This window comes from Cryptomeria japonica, chromosome 5 (assembly GCF_030272615.1).
Source record: "Cryptomeria japonica chromosome 5, Sugi_1.0, whole genome shotgun sequence".
Taxonomy (NCBI): Eukaryota; Viridiplantae; Streptophyta; class Pinopsida; order Cupressales; family Cupressaceae; genus Cryptomeria; species Cryptomeria japonica.
Window position 1 is genome coordinate 548,876,640 of NC_081409.1, and position 20,096 is coordinate 548,896,735.

The 20,096-nt window shown below is 37.0% G+C and overlaps 1 protein-coding gene across 2 annotated transcripts in view; it reads left to right on the top strand.

Annotated features, from left to right (window-relative positions):
- LOC131063465 (uncharacterized) overlaps positions 1-20,096 on the top strand; it is a 150,244-nt gene that overhangs the window by 106,874 nt on the left and 23,274 nt on the right. The window contains exon 11 of one of the 2 annotated variants that reach the window (XM_057997285.2): positions 19,209-19,320. The exons of the other annotated variant lie outside the window; for it this stretch is intronic. Coding sequence (XP_057853268.2) covers positions 19,209-19,319 — 111 coding nt within the window. The 3' untranslated portion in view covers position 19,320. The remainder of the gene's footprint in view (positions 1-19,208; positions 19,321-20,096) is intronic. 2 annotated transcript variants of the gene reach the window in all.

Sequence of the window (20,096 nt, forward strand, 5' to 3'; positions counted from 1 at the left end):
AGTCTGATGAAGTCCTAGGTAGGTTTAGAGAGTTTAAAGCTCAGGTAGAAAATTTATCTGGAAAGAGAATTAAAGTTTTAAGGTCTGATAGTGGAGGTGAGTACACCTCGGGTCGTGATTTCTGTATCGAGGCAGGGATCAAGAGGGAGTTTTGTGTCCCTTACAACCCTCAACAAAATGGGGTTGCAGAAAAGAAGAACAGATCCATTGTTGAAGTTGCAAAAGCTATGATTCATGATCAAGACCTTTAGACTTTTCTATGGGAAGAAGCCTCTAGAACAACAGTATATGTTCAGAATAGAAGTCCTCACCGGATATTGTAAAATATGATTCCTGAAGAAGCCTTTTCAGTGATTAAGCCTAATATCAGTCACCTGAGAATCTTTGGTTGCCCTGTGTATTCCCAAGGACAAGAGGACCAAGTTGGAACCCTTTGGCAAGAGAGGGATATTTGTGGGCTACAATGAAATGTCCAAAGCCTACCATATTTACATTCCTGGTCAGAAGTAAATAGAAGTAAGCAGGGATGTCACATTTGAGGAAGATGTTGAGTTCAGAAAATCAAAGGGTTCATGCATGGAGATAGATGATGAAAATCATGAGACTCCTAGACATGGATGTTGATCATGCTCCTGAGATTCAGAGGGAGTCTTCAAAACCTGAAGTGAATGATGATCCAATTGAACCTTTGGATCCTACTGATGGGCCTAGAGATATTGTTGTGACTCGAAAGAGACCTCTTTGGGCAAGAAACACTATGTAGGAGGCAGAACAGTTTGCAGCTCCTAGAGGCACATTCAGAGAAAGTAAAAGATCACAGAGATTTTTTAGCTATGTTGCGTTGATGTGTAATCTTATTGAGACTGAACCTTCCAGTGTTGAGGAAGCCTCAAAACAAGTAGTTTGGAAAGATGCAATGGATAAAGAGTATCAATCCATTATCAAGAATGATTTGTGGGATATTGTGCCTAGAATATTGTGCCTAGACCTGAAGGGAAGTCTGTTGTATCTTCCAAGTGGCTGTACAAGATTAAGCATGCCGCTGATGGCAACATTGAAAAGTACAAGGCTAGATTTGTGGCTTGTAGTTTCTCTCAACAAGAGGGAATACACCATGAAGAAAGATTTGCTCTTGTTGCTCGCTATACTTCCATTAGAACCATCATTGCCATTGCAGCAACTAAGGGATGGAAGTTACATCAGATGGATGTGAAGACAACTTTTCTCAATGGTGTGATTGAAGAAGATGTCTACATCAAGCAACCTGAGGGGTTTGTGATTCATGGGAAAGAGTCTCATGTGTGCAAATTGAAGAAAGCCCTATATGGTCTTAAGCAGGCGCCTCGTGCTTGGTATGAAAGAATTGACAGATACTTAGTGGGTTTGGGTTTCTTCAAGAATGATGCTGATCCGAACCTTTACTTCAAGGTATTCAATGGTGATATGTTGATCTTGGTACTTTATGTTGATGACCTATTTGTTACTGGAGAAGATCATCTCATTCATAGATGCAAGGAGTTGACTTCAGAATTCGAGATGAAGGACTTAGGACTCATGCACTTCTTTTTAGGTTTGGAAGTTTGGTAGAGGCCCAATGAGATTATCCTAAGTCAAGGAAAATACACCATTGATATCTTTTAGAGATTTGGAATGTTAGATTGCAAATCTATGTCCACACCGATGGAAACTAACTTGAAGAAATTGAGAGAAGCTGCAGCTAGTTCAGATCTTGTGGACCCTACTATGTACAGGAAGTTGATTGGGTCCTTGATGTATCTAGTTAACACTAGACCAGACATTTGCTATGCAGTGAGTGCACTTAGTTAGTTCATGAGTGAACCTAGACAAATACATCTAGTTGCAGCCAAGCATATCTTGAGATACTTGCGTGGCATAGTTGGATATGGCTTGAAATATTCTTCTAGTGTGGACCTGATTCTTGAAGCCTATTCTAGTTCTGATTGGGCAGGGAGTGTTACTGATCAGAAGAGAACCTCTGGTTGTTGCTTCAATTTGGGATTTGCTATGATCTCTCGGTGTCGCAGGAAGCAATCTACAATGGCACTGAGCACAACAGAAGCAGAATACATTGCAGTATGTGTGGCAACTCGCGAAGTAGTATGGCTTCAGAAGCTCCTTGCAGGATTGTTTGGACCATAGTAGCAAAAATCGTTTGGGGAAAAAATCAGCAAACCAAAAGTATAAGATTTTTTGAAAAAATGGGGAAAAAATCAGCAAAAAATGGGGAAAAAATTGGATTAAAAAAAAAACATAAAAAATTGTAGAATAAGAGACAAAAACTATTTATTTTGAAAATTTAAGGGCATTTCAATAGCATAGAGATATAAAGAGCAAATAAAATAGACTTTAACCCATGAATTGAAAATATTTTTTTTGTATATATATTCATATTGCTGATCACATAGGCAAATATTCAAATAACTTTTTAAGAGGGTAGTCACCAAATACACCAAATAGTTGTCTAAATCTGAGATCAAATATTAGCTAAGTCTATGAAGTAACTGAGATCAAAAGTTAACAGACAAATAGTAAAAGTGGAAGCCATTTTGAAGTGATCCAAGAATTTCATTGTGATTGAGGCAAGGAGTTTTGTAGGGTTAATTGAATATTTTAGAAACCGTATGAAATCATCTTCCACAATTGCAATGCTTTATATCATAACAACAAAAATCATATGGGGAAAAAATTGGCAAACCAAAAGTATAAGATATTTTGAAAAAATGGGTAAAAAATTGGATTTTAAAAAATCGTAAAAAATTGTAGAAAAATAGACACAAACTACTTTTCTAAAAAACTTAAGGGCATTTCCATAGCATAGAGATATAGAGAGTAAATAAAATAGAGTTTAACCCATGAATAGTAGAAAATCGGTTTTTGTTGTTTATATTCATACTGCTGATTACACAGGCAAATATTCATTTAACTTTTTAAAAGGGCATTCACCAAATACACCAAATAGTTGTCAAAGTCTAAGATCAAAGATTAGCTAATTCTATGAAGTAGCTGAGATCAACATTTGTCAGATAGAGATCCATCTATTTAGGAATTTAGTAAAAGTGGAAGCCATTTTGAAGTGATCCAATAATTTCATTGTGATTAAGGCAAGGCTTTTTCTAGGGGTAGTTGAATATTTGAGAAAGCTTATCAAATCATATTCCACAATTGCAATGCTTTATATTCCCTGATGGCAATTAGTAAGTCTTTTACATGGGGTAGAATTCAACAAAAGACATTTGTTTAGCTGAATTAAAAGATTAGCAAGCCACTGGTTTTGGCAATACCTAGCTTGCAACTACTATTTTAGGTAAAGACAAATTTTAATGATTGTGTGTTGGAGGCTCTTTTATTACAACTATGTAAGCTTGTTTGTTGTCATTCAAATTTATTTCATGGAGCACTTTGGATATATTGCTCACATAATGAATTGCATGTCTTTGTTTGAGCAAAAATTAACTATATCAACTAAAAATTAAAAATCATATATCTATATCTATATATATCATTATTATATATGTCTTCGGACATTTAGTGTCATGGTAAAAACACTCCATTGGTGAGTGTAATGTCCCCTTGTTGAAATAGGATTTATTAATAAATAATAATAATAAATTAAAATATAAAAGAATAAAAAATAAAAATTAATATAATTAAAATTTAGTTAAGTTTAATGAATGGTCAAAAAGCATGAAATGAAAAGTTGTGACTCCCTCAAACATGAGATATAAAAGGGAGAGAAGAGAACTTCATTTGGAAAAAAGGGAAAAAGGAAAAAAGAAGGGAGCAAAGGAATTAAGGAAGCATTAATGGGAAGAAGATAAGGAAGTGACTCTTTCAAACCGCAAACAATGATGAAAGGTTGTGACCCTTTCGAAGGGTGGTAATTGTGAAAGGTTTTGACCATTAAGAAGAGGTGTGATTCTCCCTTACATTGGAGGATATAGAGTGGAGAAGTTTTCATTTGAGAAGGTAGGATCCATGGAGTAGAACAAAATATCTGAAGCGTTAAAAGCAGATTTAGGAGCAGACCTAAATCAGAATTATAAGAAAATCTTGGAGAATGATATGTGTTACTGAAATTTTCATAATATTTACAATTTAATGGAAAATTCAAGTACCTAGGCAAAGATTACAGTTACATGAGTGAATTTCAGAAAATCTTTCAATTGTTTTTCAATTCATTATATTTTATACAGTTGAAAAGATTACGAGAAAGTAATCTATAGAATAAATTTTCTCTCACACAAGACCGTGAGAGTGATCCTTATTTTCCTATGCAAAGGAGAAGAACTGAATTAAACAAAGCAAATGCATAGAGGAGATAAGAAGGGAACCAGCCATTGCCTGGGGGTATATGGCTGGCATAAGTCTACTCTCAAAATTGTAGGTCTGCATTCCCGACATCTTTTCTCTTCCAGTCTCCTCCTTGTCCTGAAAAAGTCAAAAAGTGAAGTGGGTTAGATCAAAAGATCCAAGCAATGACTAAATTCCTACTGATCCTGCCTATACGATTGCATTATTTAATCAAGATCCCTTTTTGACAGAAAAATAAACATCTTGGAAGACAAATAAGAAAAGGTCATTCTCGTTGCTTGGAGAATTAGTGTTTTTTCTAACTGTTTGTTTAATGTGCAGAGACAGGTAAAAGAATTGCAGATTTCAGAGGATTTATTATGAGTGGGATTAAATGAGGCTCCCACAAGGGTTGAGCCCAGCTCATAGAAACCATGTGATTATTCAGAGTGTACTTGCAGGTATATACAGAAAGCAGATATTGATGGTGATGATGTAGTCGATTCAGAGGAGCTTGCTAACCTTCTTACCAATCACGAAGGCAAGGAAATACTTATTAACAACTGTCCGGTTTGTGGAGAGGAACTTGGTCTCTCAAACAATCTAAATGACATGATTCATGTTAGCCTATGCTTTGACGAGGGAACTGGAAATCAGATTATGACTGGAGGATTTTTGACTGAAAAACAAGCATCCTATTGATGGATGTTCAAGATAAGTGAATGGCCTCATTTCTCTACTTATGATGTTGGCCTGAAGTCTGGATCAGCAGCTTCACATATTCTAAAATAAGGAAAAAAGTTATGGAGGGAGTACCAAAGTCTGCAACAAAAATTATTTATGCTGATTCCAAAGTATAAGGATATTGAAATTTACAAAGATTCCATTCCTTCTTCAGATTTCACAGAAAATGGAAAACCCAGAAAAAGTGCAGAATTTTCTTCTATCAAATGCCAAAAAACCCCAAATTCTTTTCGAAATGCAGAGAACCCAAGAAAAATTACAGAATTTCATTTTCAGGAAAGTGCAGAAATAACAGAAAACGAAAAACCATCAACGTTTTCTGGTTCAGAAATTTGCAAAAAGGTTTATGCGTAAAGAAACTACACAACAGAGTTTTGTTCCTTTTAAAAAGTTGCAAAGTTTTCTTTATAAAGGAAAAATGCAGAGCAAAGCTCACAGATTCTGTCTGAATTTCAGAGCAGATAAGAAATGAAATGGCAAAAGTCATCACGCAGTTTCCTTCCAGAAAATACAGAAAATCTTCCTTTGATAATGCAGTTTTTTCCAGTAAGGGAAAACGGAAAAGTAAAATATTACTAGCAGAGCTCATGCCAAACAAAATGCCAAGTTTGCAGTTTGAAATCAAAGAAAAGTTTTGCTGAGAAACTTCAAAAATACCTCTCATTTTCTGCAAAAAATGGAGCAATGTCGTGGTTTATAATGAAAACCCTATAATTTCCAACACATGGAGCAGACCAGTTAAGTCTCAGATAACTGATGTACAAAAGGAGTCAACGCACAAATCCCATTTTCCATTTTTAGTCCGAAACCCTAGCAGCTCAGCGAGTTCTTTAGCGTTGGAAGAATGTGAAATTTACAAATGCAAAATGAATAATGATTTTAGGTTTTCATCGCTATATTCCCCCCTATCTTGCTATTTCTCATTTTGTAAAACAAGGTAATTAATATATGGTGGTCGAGTTCCAAACTCCCACTTATATGTTAGACAATAACTTTGCCTAGCCGTGGGGAGGCTTTAAAACCCCCAAGTCTTTCAAAGACTTATAAACTTTGAAAGATGCAAATTAATTTTTATATTTATTTATTATATTAATGTTGAAAAAACTAACATTTTCTAGCAACATTAATATAATTAATAAATATTCAAATTAATTATTTCGCATATATTGAAATTTCCTAACAATATTCTTATAAGGAAATTGAATTTTTTGCATCTTTTAAACTTTAGGATTCAATACCTTTCATTCATAGACACATGAAAACTGTAAAATGAATATTTTAATTGGATAATTGATAAATCCAATTAATATTTGTTATTTGTGTCTTTAAAATTGTTCCCAATATGCATATGGAGGGAAAATATTGAATCCTAAAGAGGTGAAGTTATCTCAAGAATTTGGGGTCGAATTTGAGCTTGAAATGCAGTTATCCGTGAGTTTGAGCTAGTTCTCTAGCAGTTAAAGCCTGATTTTGAGTATTTCATGGGTCAACCTTCAGTTGACCAAGAGTTTACACCTGATTTCACACATTTATGCAGAGTTTGAGGCCTTTTTGTGGGGGTTTCTTTCTCTACTCGGATTTGGAGATATTTTTGACTTGGAGATCACTCAAGGAGGCTTTCAGTTGACTTGCAGTCATCTTATCCTTGCCTTTGGAAGGCTTTTTGCATAAAGGAAGGAAGGATTTCAGTTTTAGGGGGTTTTGGATTTTTTCTCAAGCCTAGCTGAGTTTGCTTTCTTGTAACCCATTTGCAGTTCTGACAGTGAATTTCAATAAAAATATCAATTTATGCCTTCACATTTCTGAGCTATTTTTCATTGTGTGATTGAGAGTAATTATCATTTTTGTGTTATTTATTAAATAACCTTTCTTGAAGTTTCTGTCTCATGCATGAATCATAGGTCATGCATTGTGATTTATCAATTTAATTGTTTGTGAAAGTCATTTCCTTTCAATTTTTCTGAGCAATGATCCTTTGCATGAAACACTTTTGTGATATGAATTCAGAGATGTTATATGTGTAAAACAGATGGATTTAGAAGAGTTTTCTTGTCATTTTTCAGATCATATGGTGTGTCACCCTATTTAGATTTCCTTATTTTTCCTTTTATCTTCATTTATCCCCTCTCCCTTTTCTCTAGAAGCTGTTCTTCAAGGTCTTGTTAGAGTGGGTGATCCATCATTATTAGGAACTGGCCTATCCGGAGGTCCAATCATAATAATAGTTTACCCACAGACTCATGATTGTTCCCAAAGTGCTAGGTGATAATAACTTAGTTTTCGGGTGCACTTTTGGGCCTTAACAATATGAACATTTATCAAAGAGATCAGAACAAATATAAATCTGCAAACAATAATAAAGTAGGCATCGAAGGAAAAGAAGAGGAAACATTATATCAATAATCAGAGAATCAAACCTGATGGAATAGAAAGGATTCTCATACAAATGTATATATATTTGAGTATAGGTAGCAAATCAGATTGATATAAACAACAGAACTGTGCGTTTAAAGAGGGAAATAACATCAAATTGAATCTATCCAAAATACTATACTAGATTGAATATACATAACTTGCAACTCTACAAGTATATTAGGCAAGATTTAGTGTCCTCCCAAAAGGGGACATTACAATGAGGCAGCCACCAAGGTTCAAACCCCTGCTGGGCCATTGAGCTTGTGGGCTTTCTGCCTTTGTTGGGTAGTTGAGCTCATGGGTTTGAGAAGTGAAGTGTGAGGCTTTTTGCCTTTGTTGGGTTGTTGAGCTCTTGGGTTTGAACAAGTGAAGTGTGGGGAATGATAAACCCCCCAAAAATGGAAAAAAGAACATACTTTTTCAACTTTGATCCCACATTGACTCTGATTCCATCTCAGATCAACCCTATTTCTAAGCAATTTAGTAATTTCACAAGTTTTTCTAGGGTTTTGCAAGTTTTTACAATGATTTTTTCACTTTTTTTGCCATTGTTTGGGGTTTTTAACATGATTTAAATGCAAAAAATCATTGAAAACTAGGTCAATGATTTTTTTCGTGAATCAAGATTTTTTCGAGGAATAAATCGGCTGGCTCCAGGATTAATCGGGTATAATCGCGATTTTTTGCAGATTATTGCTTCTATGGTTTGGACAATCATTGGAGCCTACTTCCATTTATTGTGATAACCAAAGCTGTGTGAAGCTTTCAGTCAATCCAGTGTTCCATGACAGAACAAAGCATGTTGAGATTCAATACCACTATATTAGAGATAATAGATATGGTACAGAGGAATGGTGTTCAATTGAGATACATTTGTACTGAGGAGCATACGTCTGACATTCTCACCAAGCCTCTTGCCAAAGTGAAGTTTGTGCATTCTCGAGACAAGCTTGGAGTTGTGGAGAATGAAGCCCTTGCTGAGAGGGAGTCTCAGCATAAGTGATTACTTGATATGTATTATCATGCATTCTTCTCTGTGAGAGAGAAGTTTGAGGTTCAAGCCCTTGTTAATGCATTCTTCTCTGTGAAAGAAGTTTGAGGTGTAAGCCCTTGTTCCACCCTCTGCGAGTAGGTATGGTGGATGTCATGTGAGAGACTCCTTGACTTGGCACTTGTGTTTATTCACCCTCTAGGAGTAGCCATGGTGAACGTCATGTTGAGATGACGACATCATGTTGAGTGACTCTGTGATGAGCACTTGTGTTTGCTTACATTTTCATACATGGGAGTAGCCATGATGGATGTCACTACGTGACTCATACATCTAGAAGAATTCCTCCCTAGCTAAGAGGGAGTGTTGATGTTTATAGCGTCGGTCAGTATCCTTCTCTAACTCGACTGTGCAAAATTTAAATGTCTAATTGGCCTTTCGGCCTTACACATTTCGGGAGATCGATTTATATGTGTATCGATTTAATACTTATTCAGTCTTGTCGATTTTTGTATTTGTTAGTATAACTAAATGTAATCCTGCCATGTTTAGTGAAAAGTCAGGTAAAGTATAACATAACCAATGAATATTAAATGAGTCGTATTGATTGGTTAGAAGCCGATTTTTGGCATAAGTCGTGTTGCTTGATCCTATCGTGGTGGAGTATATAGATCGAAGAATTCCATCTCCTTGGCAATCAAATTCACAAAAGGCAGATCGAATCAACACACGAGGAGATCGTATTTCTTCTGCAGTTCGTGTTCTTCTATAGTAGATCGGCATCTCTCCTTCACATTCGAGCAGATCGTAGAGATATCATCTTCATCAAGATTGGGTTCTATCTCCAACAGTTTGATATCTCCTACAACAAATTGTGATTCTGATATAAGGCAGATCGAACCTATATTTTATTGCTTGATTCTAGAGTGAATCTTCTTGTTGTATAGCTTCAAAGAGTAAAGCATTTGTAAAGACATTTCACTAATATATTACAAGACATTTGTTGCTGGGTTTTTCACCTTCAAGAGGAAGGTTTTCCCAAGGTACATTGTGTGTTATTGTATTTTAATTATTGCTTATCTAATCTGATCATAAAACTTAACAGGAGGGATAGTTTTATTACCCAAACATCAAGTTGGAAGGATTGTGGTAATCTTGGTCTTATTTAAAAGTTCAGCAAAACCAGGGATGATGTTCACAACAAACTCTTTTCATAGATTATTTTGAAGAGAAGGGGGTGGCCTTCTATGTATCCATGATCAAAAGGCTGTGGACTATGTCTTTTGTAGGGTTGTTAATACAATGACCATTAAGAGAGGGTATTGAAATAATATTGTAAGGTGTCTATACTAGTCATCTTTGATGTTTAGCTTGTATTTAGAAATTTTTGTTTATGTCATTTGTGTTTCTATTCTCGATCGTTTCCATTATGGAAAGATCGTCTTGTATTCTCTATTTGAGGAGTCTTTCATCTCCTTTGTAAATATCGAACTATTAGTTATCATTTGACATTGACCCCACACTGATGATAGAGCACAAAACTATGATTTGTGGAATGTGGGAAAATCGACTCTTCCTTATTATAAGGGTTTAGGAAAGACTTCAGCTCGAGCTTGGGGTCAGAAGGTAGATGCCAATTATCAGCTCAACCTTATGCCAGAGGAAGAGGCCATTAATTATGCAACAATACAACTTGATGGCATTGCACTTGAGTGGTAGCATCATGGGATGATCACCATGGGGTATGATCGGATCATCTCTTATGCTGAGTTTAAAAGGAAGTTGATTGAAAGGTTTGATAAGAAAGATTCAGAGTTACGTTTCAAGGAATCGGCATATCGGAAGCAATGGGGTTCAATGGATACGCATTTAGCTGATTTTCAGAGACTTGTAGTGCTGGTCACAGATATGTCCAGTAGGAGACCTATGGTGGTTATGATTGATGGTTTGACAGATCCATTAAGAGGTTGGATTAAGTCTCTCGATCCACTTACTTTACAGGAGGCCAGAAAAAAAGCTAGAGATATAGAGGCTTCCACTTATAGAAGCAAAATTGAATCAAAAGGATTCCTGTAAAAGAAAGATAAGGACAAGCACTTTAATAGAGAATTACATTAGCCACACAATGACCTAAATAGATTGGATATTGAGCAGTTGAATAATCTCAAGAGGAAGACATTTTGCTTTTATTGCAGAGAACCTTGGAATCCATCACACAAGTGCAATATGAAAGGCAAAGCTAAACTGCTCGAGTATTTTACTATTGAAGAATCAGCATAAAAAAAATCAGAGAAATAGTTTGATTCAAAGATTAGTGAAGAGGAAAATTCATTTGAAGAAGAGTCAAAGGATGATAGGACCATTGCACAACTCACTAGCACTCAAAAGGCAATCACATTCAAGGTAAGAGGTGTAATACAGGGGCAATGAGTAGTTGCATTAATTGTCATAGGAGTCGCACACAATTTTGTTGATGAAGGTTTTGTGGCTATAAGAGGCTTGCAAATAGAGGAACATAATGGGTTTAAGTTGATGGTAGCTAATGGGTACAAACTTCGTTGTGCTAACAAGATCAATAATTTGATCACACTGCTGGGTGATTATGAGCTGAAAGATGAATTCTCTGTGGTTTATATGGGGGACAATGATGTTATCTTTTGTATGACATTTATGTTATCACTTCTAGAGTTCTGTTTCAACTCACAGAAGTTGGAGATGAGGTTTGAACATCAAGGGAGGGAAGTAGTACTCAAAGGACTTTTAGATGGAGGGCCTAAAGTGGTATCAGTTAAGAGGATGGAGCAGTTGATTAGACATGATTAGGAGGAGTGGGCAGCAAAGTGTCTCATAATGCTAGTAGTCTTTGTGGTTACAAATTAGTAGAAGAAAAGTTAGCATTTTGATATTCAGAAGTTGCTATTCAAGCATAGCAAGGTGTTTGGGAGTACTCAACATGGAGTTTCACTTGAGAGAGGGAAAGAGGCTAGAGCATGTTATTGAGCTAGAGGAGGGTGCAAAACTAGTAATCACTATGTCATACCAACATCCTAGGAGGCATAAGGATTAAATAGAATAAACAATTAAGGAATTACTGGAGATGGGGTGCATAAGACCCAACAAGAGTCCATTCGCATCAATAGTAGTTTTGGTGAAAAGAAAAGATGGGACATGCCGATGTGTTTCGATTATAAGGCACTGAATAAGAAGACAACTAAAAACTGCTATCCTATTCTTCAGATGGATGAGCTGATTGATGAGTTGCATTGTGCTGGTTGCTTTATAAAGATAGACTTGAGATCAAGTTACCATCAGATACAAATGAGGAAAGAGGATATACAGAAGACAACGTTCAGGCGCCACTTCAAACATTTTGGGTTTTTAGTGATGCCCTTTGGTTTGCATTTCCATAGTTGTAGCTTGTATATTGTCTCTCATCATAGTTGTTTCATGTGATGAGCAAATGAGAAAGTGTTTGGTATAGCATCATTTGGTTCTTGTAGCATGTATATGGGCACTGAAATGACGCTATTATTATTTATGAGACTGATTTCAACATCATAAAACTATAGTATGTATATGGACATCACAATGATTGCAAGGGGCTGTATTGAGTGTGTATGGCATGCACATAAGGTGCTGCAATAGGTGTTGCTTGATGGAGAATGCATATTTCAGTTATCGTATACATATTGGACATGGTTGTAAGAGTTTTCAAATCTGATTTTCGTTTGATGGAAATTTATGATCAAGATTGGCATTGAAAAACAGATAGGTGGGATGCTTGAGCAATGGTAGCAAGAGACACTTCGAAGGCTGCTAACATCAACAACATTTTCAATGAAAGGCATTTCTATATTACAATATTCATTATATTCTTATTTACCGGAATCGCCATGGCAGCCTTGGAATCAGATCTTGATTCCTTACGGGTCCTGGTCCGAGCTTGGTCCCCCGTGGATTCCACTTGGGTTTTTCCCAGGTGGCTGGGTCTTGTTGACGTGTCTGAAATTGCATTGCTGCAGACTCCATACGGCCAACGCAGAATAGAATAACCAGCTGAGTATCCTATCCTCTCTTGAGATAAGGAAGTCCCTAATGCTATTTTTTGGTTTGATCAAAGGGGACGACCTCAAGGTTTTGATTGTCAGGTCTTGATTGCGGGACTACTCAGTGGTTTGATGTGTTTATGCTGGAAACATAAGGGGACTTACGATTTGCAACAAACTGGTCTGCTGTGATTCTCGAATTACGCAATAAAGAGCAAAAGGAAAGGGTTAGGAGATCTAAAACTAACAACACGGGTATGCGGGTAGACAGATTCAACATAACCAATTCCTACTTGGCCAGAATAGCTCACAACCTTGCAGGAACGGTGCAATCTTCAAAGGGACTTGGAAGATTTTCAGACTGGAGATGCACGGCTAAGCACCCAACTCTGGCGCAGCTCAGACGGACACCTACAATTGAACTAAGCACAATCGAAGGCTCAAATTAACCACACAAAATGATACACAATTAGTATATCCTCAGTGGTATGAGCCTGAATCTATCAAATACCTGCACACCCAAAATAGAAAGATCTATCTAAAATGCTGAGAGAAACCATGCAAACAGGATGAAAACAAGACAATAAACACCAATTCAATGTCTATATATTGATTTCAGCTGCCTATTACAACAATTTCTGCAACATCTCTATGCTACTGCCTAAAATCTAACCTATTCTAACTCTATAATCTAACTCTCTCACCAGAGTCTAACTATTTAACAATCTCTAACTATCTAACCATCTTACCCTTTACAAAAGAAAGGCCTCTGCCTTTTATAGATATTACAATTTTGAATTGAAGGCTAGGATGGACTGCATCCAAGGGTCCTGATTTGCCTTCCAGAAGCTGGCAGCTTTAACCCATGCCGAATTAATTTTCAGTTATTCAACCAACAACTATCTCAACTACCTGCCACTATTTGGCTTTAATTCAGGTCTATCCAATCTTCTTGGTGGTTGGGAATAGTTATCCACAGAAATATCTTGCACGGGACCCACAGGCAATTTACAATAAAGCAGTTTCAGTTTTAAAACTGAATTTCTGGACTTAAATCCAGCTTTGTGCTTTTTCTCGACAATGCATAAACTTTGCAGCATTGAGAGTGTTCTTTGGTCTTTGGTCCTGGTGGTGGACTTCATCTTTGTTCAGCGGCACGATTCCCAATGTTTGGTTGCTCTCCCGCTCTCGCGCTCTTGCATCCTTTCTTTTCCAGTCTTCAGCGCCTGGCCTTGATTGCGATCCTTCTTCGATTTGCGTTTCAGGTTTTTTTTCTCCCGGTTCTCCAATGACGTCCTGCGATCAATCAACCAATTTCACTTCATTAAATTAATTTGAAAAATTAATTAATTAATTTAACAAATATTAAATTTAATTATGACGTCTTGGCTTGAGGAGCTCTTTGTGAGATGTATCTTGAAAATGCTTCTCCTTTCTCTTCGAATGTGAAATCTGATCCTTGGTCTTGATAGTGTTTGGGCGATTTACTTCTGCGTGATTTTACCTTTGGAGTCTTGGGCGTTTTGAATGGGTTTATGGCGTTTTGAAAACTTCTTATAGCGCGATTCTGGAGGTTTGAAGAGCCTCTGCAAATTTTAAAATCCTAATAGTCATGCCTTTTCTGGTGAATTTTGGAGAATGGGGGGGGTTTTGCAAACTTTAAACTGCGTTTTCTAACCCTAAGGGCGACCTTCGGACCATTGGGCGCCCTTTGTGATTTTGGCGTTTTTACCAGAACTTCGGAGTTTTTGCGATTTTCACCAATTTTGGAGTTTTCGGACCTTCGGACCATTGGACGCCTTTTGCGATTGGAGATATTTCGGAGCCTGGGGAGTTTTGCAAGTCAAAGGGTAATTTTCGGACCATCGAACACTTTTTGCAACTCTAAAGAAAACTTCGGACCCTAAGCCCTCTTTTGGAAAATCGAAGAAATTTCGGACCATTAAACATGTTTGCAAATTCGGAGCATTAAACGCTTTTGGCGGACTCTATCATTTTCGGACTTGAACCACTCTTTTGCAAATTTCGGAGTGTTTGAATGAATTTTAATGCCTTTTGCGATTTTCGCGTTTTAACAAGAACCACGGAGTTTCGGACCTGGACGCCTCTTCGCGTTATGCAAACTTCAGAGCATTCATCGCTCTTGGGATTTCGCGGCTTCAGGGCTTTTGGCGAGTTTTAAAGAATTTTCGGACTACTTAACATGATTTGCAACAAGAAACTTCGGACCTTTTGCCACTCTTTTCAAGTTTTTTTAAAAAAAAAACTTCGGACCTCTTAACACCTTTTCGAAAACTCAATGTAAATTTCGGACCTTTAGCCCCTTTTCGCAAATTTTCAAAGTGTTTAGATGTTTTTAGCGAACTGGAGGCATTTTCGGACCTAGACCAGCTTTTTGCAAATTTATACAACTTTGAATTTCGGCCCCAGGGTCCGAAATTGGAGGACTTAAGTGAAATTCGGACCTCTGGGGGCTTTTTGCAACATTTAAACATTTTCCATTTTTGGCTTCTGGGTCCGAAATTGGGCATTTTAAGCTTTTTCCTCAAGAAGTGCGGGCTTGGGCACTTGGGTGAGTTTGTCAAGATCTCGCTGAAGGATCATTTTATGGAATATAACATTTAAGTATAAGAAAGGAGAAAGACTTATACTTTAAGTTATATTCCATATATACTTTCAGGATGTTTGAGAGTGGTTTCGGACCTCCAGGAGTTATATTGCAAATTCTAGTTTTTGGAGGATTCCTTAGTTTTCCAGACTTAGTCAAATTTCAGGATCAAGACATTCCAGACTTAGCCAAATTTCAGGATCAGGACATTTGGAGATCAAGATGACATTCCAGACTCCATCACTCACCAACTTGAGCCTTCATATCCCCTTCCTCTTCCGCAAAGATAGAAAGGCACAAACTGGGGGGGTCCCTGTCCAAGACGGGGATGGGTGTGCGATTCACACAACAGGTCCTCTGTGGGAGAAAATGTTCCATAAACCCAATTATAAATTTAGAATGTTTTCCTTAGTATTGTATACCAGATCTTTTTCAGTTCATTCATATACAACTGCAATTTTTGTGTTATTAAAGTGGATTTGTATGGATCTGAGCAACATCTGTTGCAGTGATATGCATCATCAGTGATGGAGTACTGCAAGGGTTTTAATGCAAATGATATTTCATTACCTAATTACACTAATACCATGGTTGTCAGTTGTCTAAGACTCTAGGCATTAAAAACCTTTCAAACAAAATCTAAAAATGCTTTAGAGAGAGAAGTAAAGGCATTGGCAATTATGGATTTATGATTTATGTATGGAAAGTTACATTGTATATTTCATATTTGTATGGATTGTATCATTGTAATAATCAATAATGGTAGTGATATTTTATATAATTATATTTAATAATTTTGATGTTTGAACACACGCACGCATGCACGCGCACGCACGCACACACACACACACACACATATATCTGTATGGACGTACCTGTACCCAAGGTTTTTTTTTGCTGATTCCGTACCCAATTCCATATCCGTATCCGTACCCGAATCGGTAACTTAGATTATATTGTGTTGATGCAAATATCCTCCCGAGAGATTAAAGTAGAGGTTAGCTGTGTAAAGAGAAGTTGCATAAACTTAAGTATGACAATTTTTGTAGGAAGAATGAATGCAAATTGAACATGGGAGCTATTGTAAATTTGTAACATGCTTTGGCATCATGAGAAGGTTGTAAGATATTGTTCGGCTAACTCATGTAGTTGTAACATCCCAAATACAAATTAAGGGAAAGAGTTGGTAAGAGCGGGTGTCACAAGGTTTGCAACGGTTTTCTTAACGTTGCAAAGCATTCTTGGTTCATTGACGACTTTAAAACAAATGTTTGTGAGTCAAGCATGGCTAGACTCAACTTTTTCAAAGAAGCTTGAAGGAGAGGGTGTTGTATGTATAGTCTTCGACAATCTATTTGCACAAAGAGCTGTAGAGATTGTCAAGGTAACTTCAAAACTTGAATATTTAATTTCTTTTGATTCAAGTCTCTCATTATTAATTTGTAACTTTAATGCTTAATCTTTTTGTGATTCGTATTTTTCAATTGTGGGTGTCAGAGGCCTTGGTTAGAGTTCTCCGCTTGGTAGATGGCGATCAAAACCTAATGGGGTATGTTTATGAGGCTATGGATAGGGCCAAGGAGTCTATCAAAATTACTACAAGGGGGATAGCCTCAAATTTGATCCCATATGGGAAGATTATTGATAAGAGGTGAAATAGTCAGCTCCAACAACCCATTCATGCAACAGGATACTTCCTCGACCCTCGTTTTAGTTCGAGGATTCCTACTCAGTTCCTAATGGAGAGGTAATGGAGGGCATCACTACATGCATTAGAGGATGATACTTGAGCTTGAGGTGGGAGACCTTGTTGTTGCCGAATTCCAAATTTACAAGGAAGCAAGCAGTATGCTATTCTCTTGAGAGTTGGACGAGAGAGGAAGAATCACTCAAACCCCAAGTATAATATTTGGAGTCTTTCACATGTATCTTACAAGCTACAAATTTCAAATTTACAAGTTACAACAATTGATAATTTAATAAAACATGTTTTCACTTTGCTTTCGAACTCTTCAATATTTTATTTTGCAGATGCTTGGTGGCGAAGTTGGGGTGGACATACCCCAAATCTCTGGCCCTTATAATCTTATGCTAGCCTTGTAATTCATCCAGTTGTGAGTGCAACTGGAGCTTGTTCAAGGCCATTTGCATGAAGAAGAGGAACAAGTTAGCTTAGAAATGCCTCAATGACCTTTTCTTTTGTGCAATATAATCTTCGGTTGCTCACAAGGAAGGTAGAGGAAACACCAACTAGTCCAATTGATTTGGATGATATAGATCCTTACAGTGACTGGACATCGCAAGAGCAACCTCTTTTGTTTACCTAGGATGACATCTATGATATGGAGAGGCAAGCTATGGAGGAGGGGGGTGGATTTGGATTTACACTGGATGACATTGATGAAGTTGAGGATGATGATGAGGAGTCATTGCCAGTGCCATCGGCAACTAGTGTTACAACCATGTTGAAGGTCAAGCCACAGCCAGTCATGTCGAGCGAGGAGGTGCAACCACAATGGACTCCTAGGACTAGACCCTCTAGTTCTACCTCTCCCCTGGTTTTTACTAGAGTTTGGAAGAGAAAGATGTAACTGTTTTGATGTTGTATTTACTTTTAGTTCTACAAAAACAATTTGCTATTTTAATTTTGCTTTAGACTATCAGGCTACCAGCCATCAACAGTCCAGATGAGGATGCCGTTTTGTACCCAATTTGCATTTAAATGAATTAAATATATGTAGACTCAGCTTGTTTCTTATGTGTACTCATTTATTGACTTTTTTTTTGGCCATGGCAAGTAGTTCAACTATGGTGGTAAATATTGCTAGATACAATAGTGTGACATCACGCTGTTGTCAATGGTGGTAATAAATGTCAAGAGGTAGCTGCTTCCACATTTTGTAAAACCCAAGTCTTGTGGTAACAGAAGTCACCAAGAAAAGAAGGATGTATGTTCTGCGAGGATATACAAAAAACATCAAATTCCACTGGAATCCAAGAAAACATAACAATCAGACATGTAGACAAAATAGTTTTTGCATAGAGTGGTAATATTGCTAGATACAATAGTGTGACATCATGTTGTTGTCAATGGTGGTTTTATTTGCGTCTTGAGGTTCTGATTCTCTGAATGTGCTATTGTGGTTTGGATAATTATCTGGCATTTGTGTTTGTTGCACAGAAATTGCAAATGTGTTGTAGTGATTTTATCAGCTACTTGGCAGTTGTGCCTTGATGGAAGTGTTGGTTTGACACAAAAAGAATTGAACAGATAGAGTAATGACAGGAAGCAACATCTCTTACAATTTTGAGTCATTTGGGAATCGTCTAATACTCATAATGATGCTCCTAAATTTTCTATAGGAGGACACGCTTAATTACAAGGCATGATAAATAACTGAACTGATGAACATATGGGTAATGGTGAGTATTCAGTTGTTAATAGCTGATGTCTACTTTGTGCTCCTTGTAATCTCTGTATAACATAATTAGGAAGATTAGAAGCAAAAGAGAGTTGAGGAATCACTGCTCCACAGAGCTCTTTCTAATGTCCCATTGCAAGAGGAAGAAGAGGAAGCTGTGGATTGCCAAATTCTGTTTGTTTCCCTTAGATTGAAGTCTCCAGGTTAAAATTCTGTGTCATGTGCCTTGTTTCTATTCTTTCTGGTTTCTTATAGGTTGCAAGTTCAAATACTCATTCTAATGCACTGTCCCCTACATGCCGTAATATCATTGCAATTTGAAGTTTCAAGGAATACTACCATGGTTAAAATAAATTCTGCAGTATTTTCTGTCAAGTATATCTCTAGGATAAATTACAGAACATTTGTATATCCTTTATATAGCATTGCATCTTGCAGGTTCTTCTTCTGTCCAACACGTCTCTAAGGATCTCAAGTGTAGTAAAGATAACTTCAAGGCCCTTCTCTATCATTCTAGCCCAATTGTATGTTACACATGTTATATATGGAAGCTTGGCCACCTATGTCTTTCCTTGCCCCTTTGTTTTTGTTCTTTGATATGTGGCATCCCGTTTGTTCACACTTTTAATTTCTTCTTGAATTTGTTTCTCCTCCTCTTTGTATTTGTGCAGACCTTTCTGAGGCGTCCCAATTGGTTATCTAAGTGTTCCTCATCTGCTCTAGTTGCCAAGATGTCCAATACAAACATTTTATCAGAGGGGAGGCAATGTGAGCCAGCTTGAGGTACAAGTTTGTAAGTTTTTTCTTTGTTTAAACTTGGTGTCAGAGATCCGTCCAATTTCTTTGATATGAGCATTTCCAAGAAAGGAAAGCTACCTTTCTTCATCATAAATTGATGTGTGGCAATTTTTCATTAAGGTTCAAAACTTTCCTCAAAGTTCATCTTCCATGCTGCCAACCATGGTTTCAAAAATCTCTAGTACTCGCCTAACTTGTGAGTATTTGGTTTGCTGTATAATTAGCCCATTAACTCACCTGACCGAGTTTTGGTGAATGCTTTCAAATTTTGATAAGTTAATTTATTTAAGTATTTTTTTACAATTTGCCAAGTTTTCCTGAGTTTTTGGTGGGTTGCCAAGTCGAGCCAATATTTGGGTCTGCCAAATTTTGCCAAGTGGTGAGTTTTGAAACAATGCTGTCAACAGTTGTTTGTGCCCTCAACAAATCTTTTTCCATCTTTTGCCTCAAAGAGATTAGCTTAGTTCTTTCTTCTCAATGTTTTCCATGAAAAAAATTGTCTAGGGAGAGGGGAAATCCAAATGCTGTGCTTTATGTCTTTTTAAAATTCTCACTTTTAATCATGGAAAAGGTTGATCTGAGGCACACTTCTACTAGTTTCCCTATCTCCTGATCAGTGATGTTGCCAATTATTCTTCTGGCTACTTGAAAGAATCTTTGTGAAGAGCTGTATCATATTAAAATCCATTTTCTTCTCTTTAGTTATGCTGACAAAAGGCATTGAGGCTTTTGTATATACTATATAAGCTCATCTTTCCCAC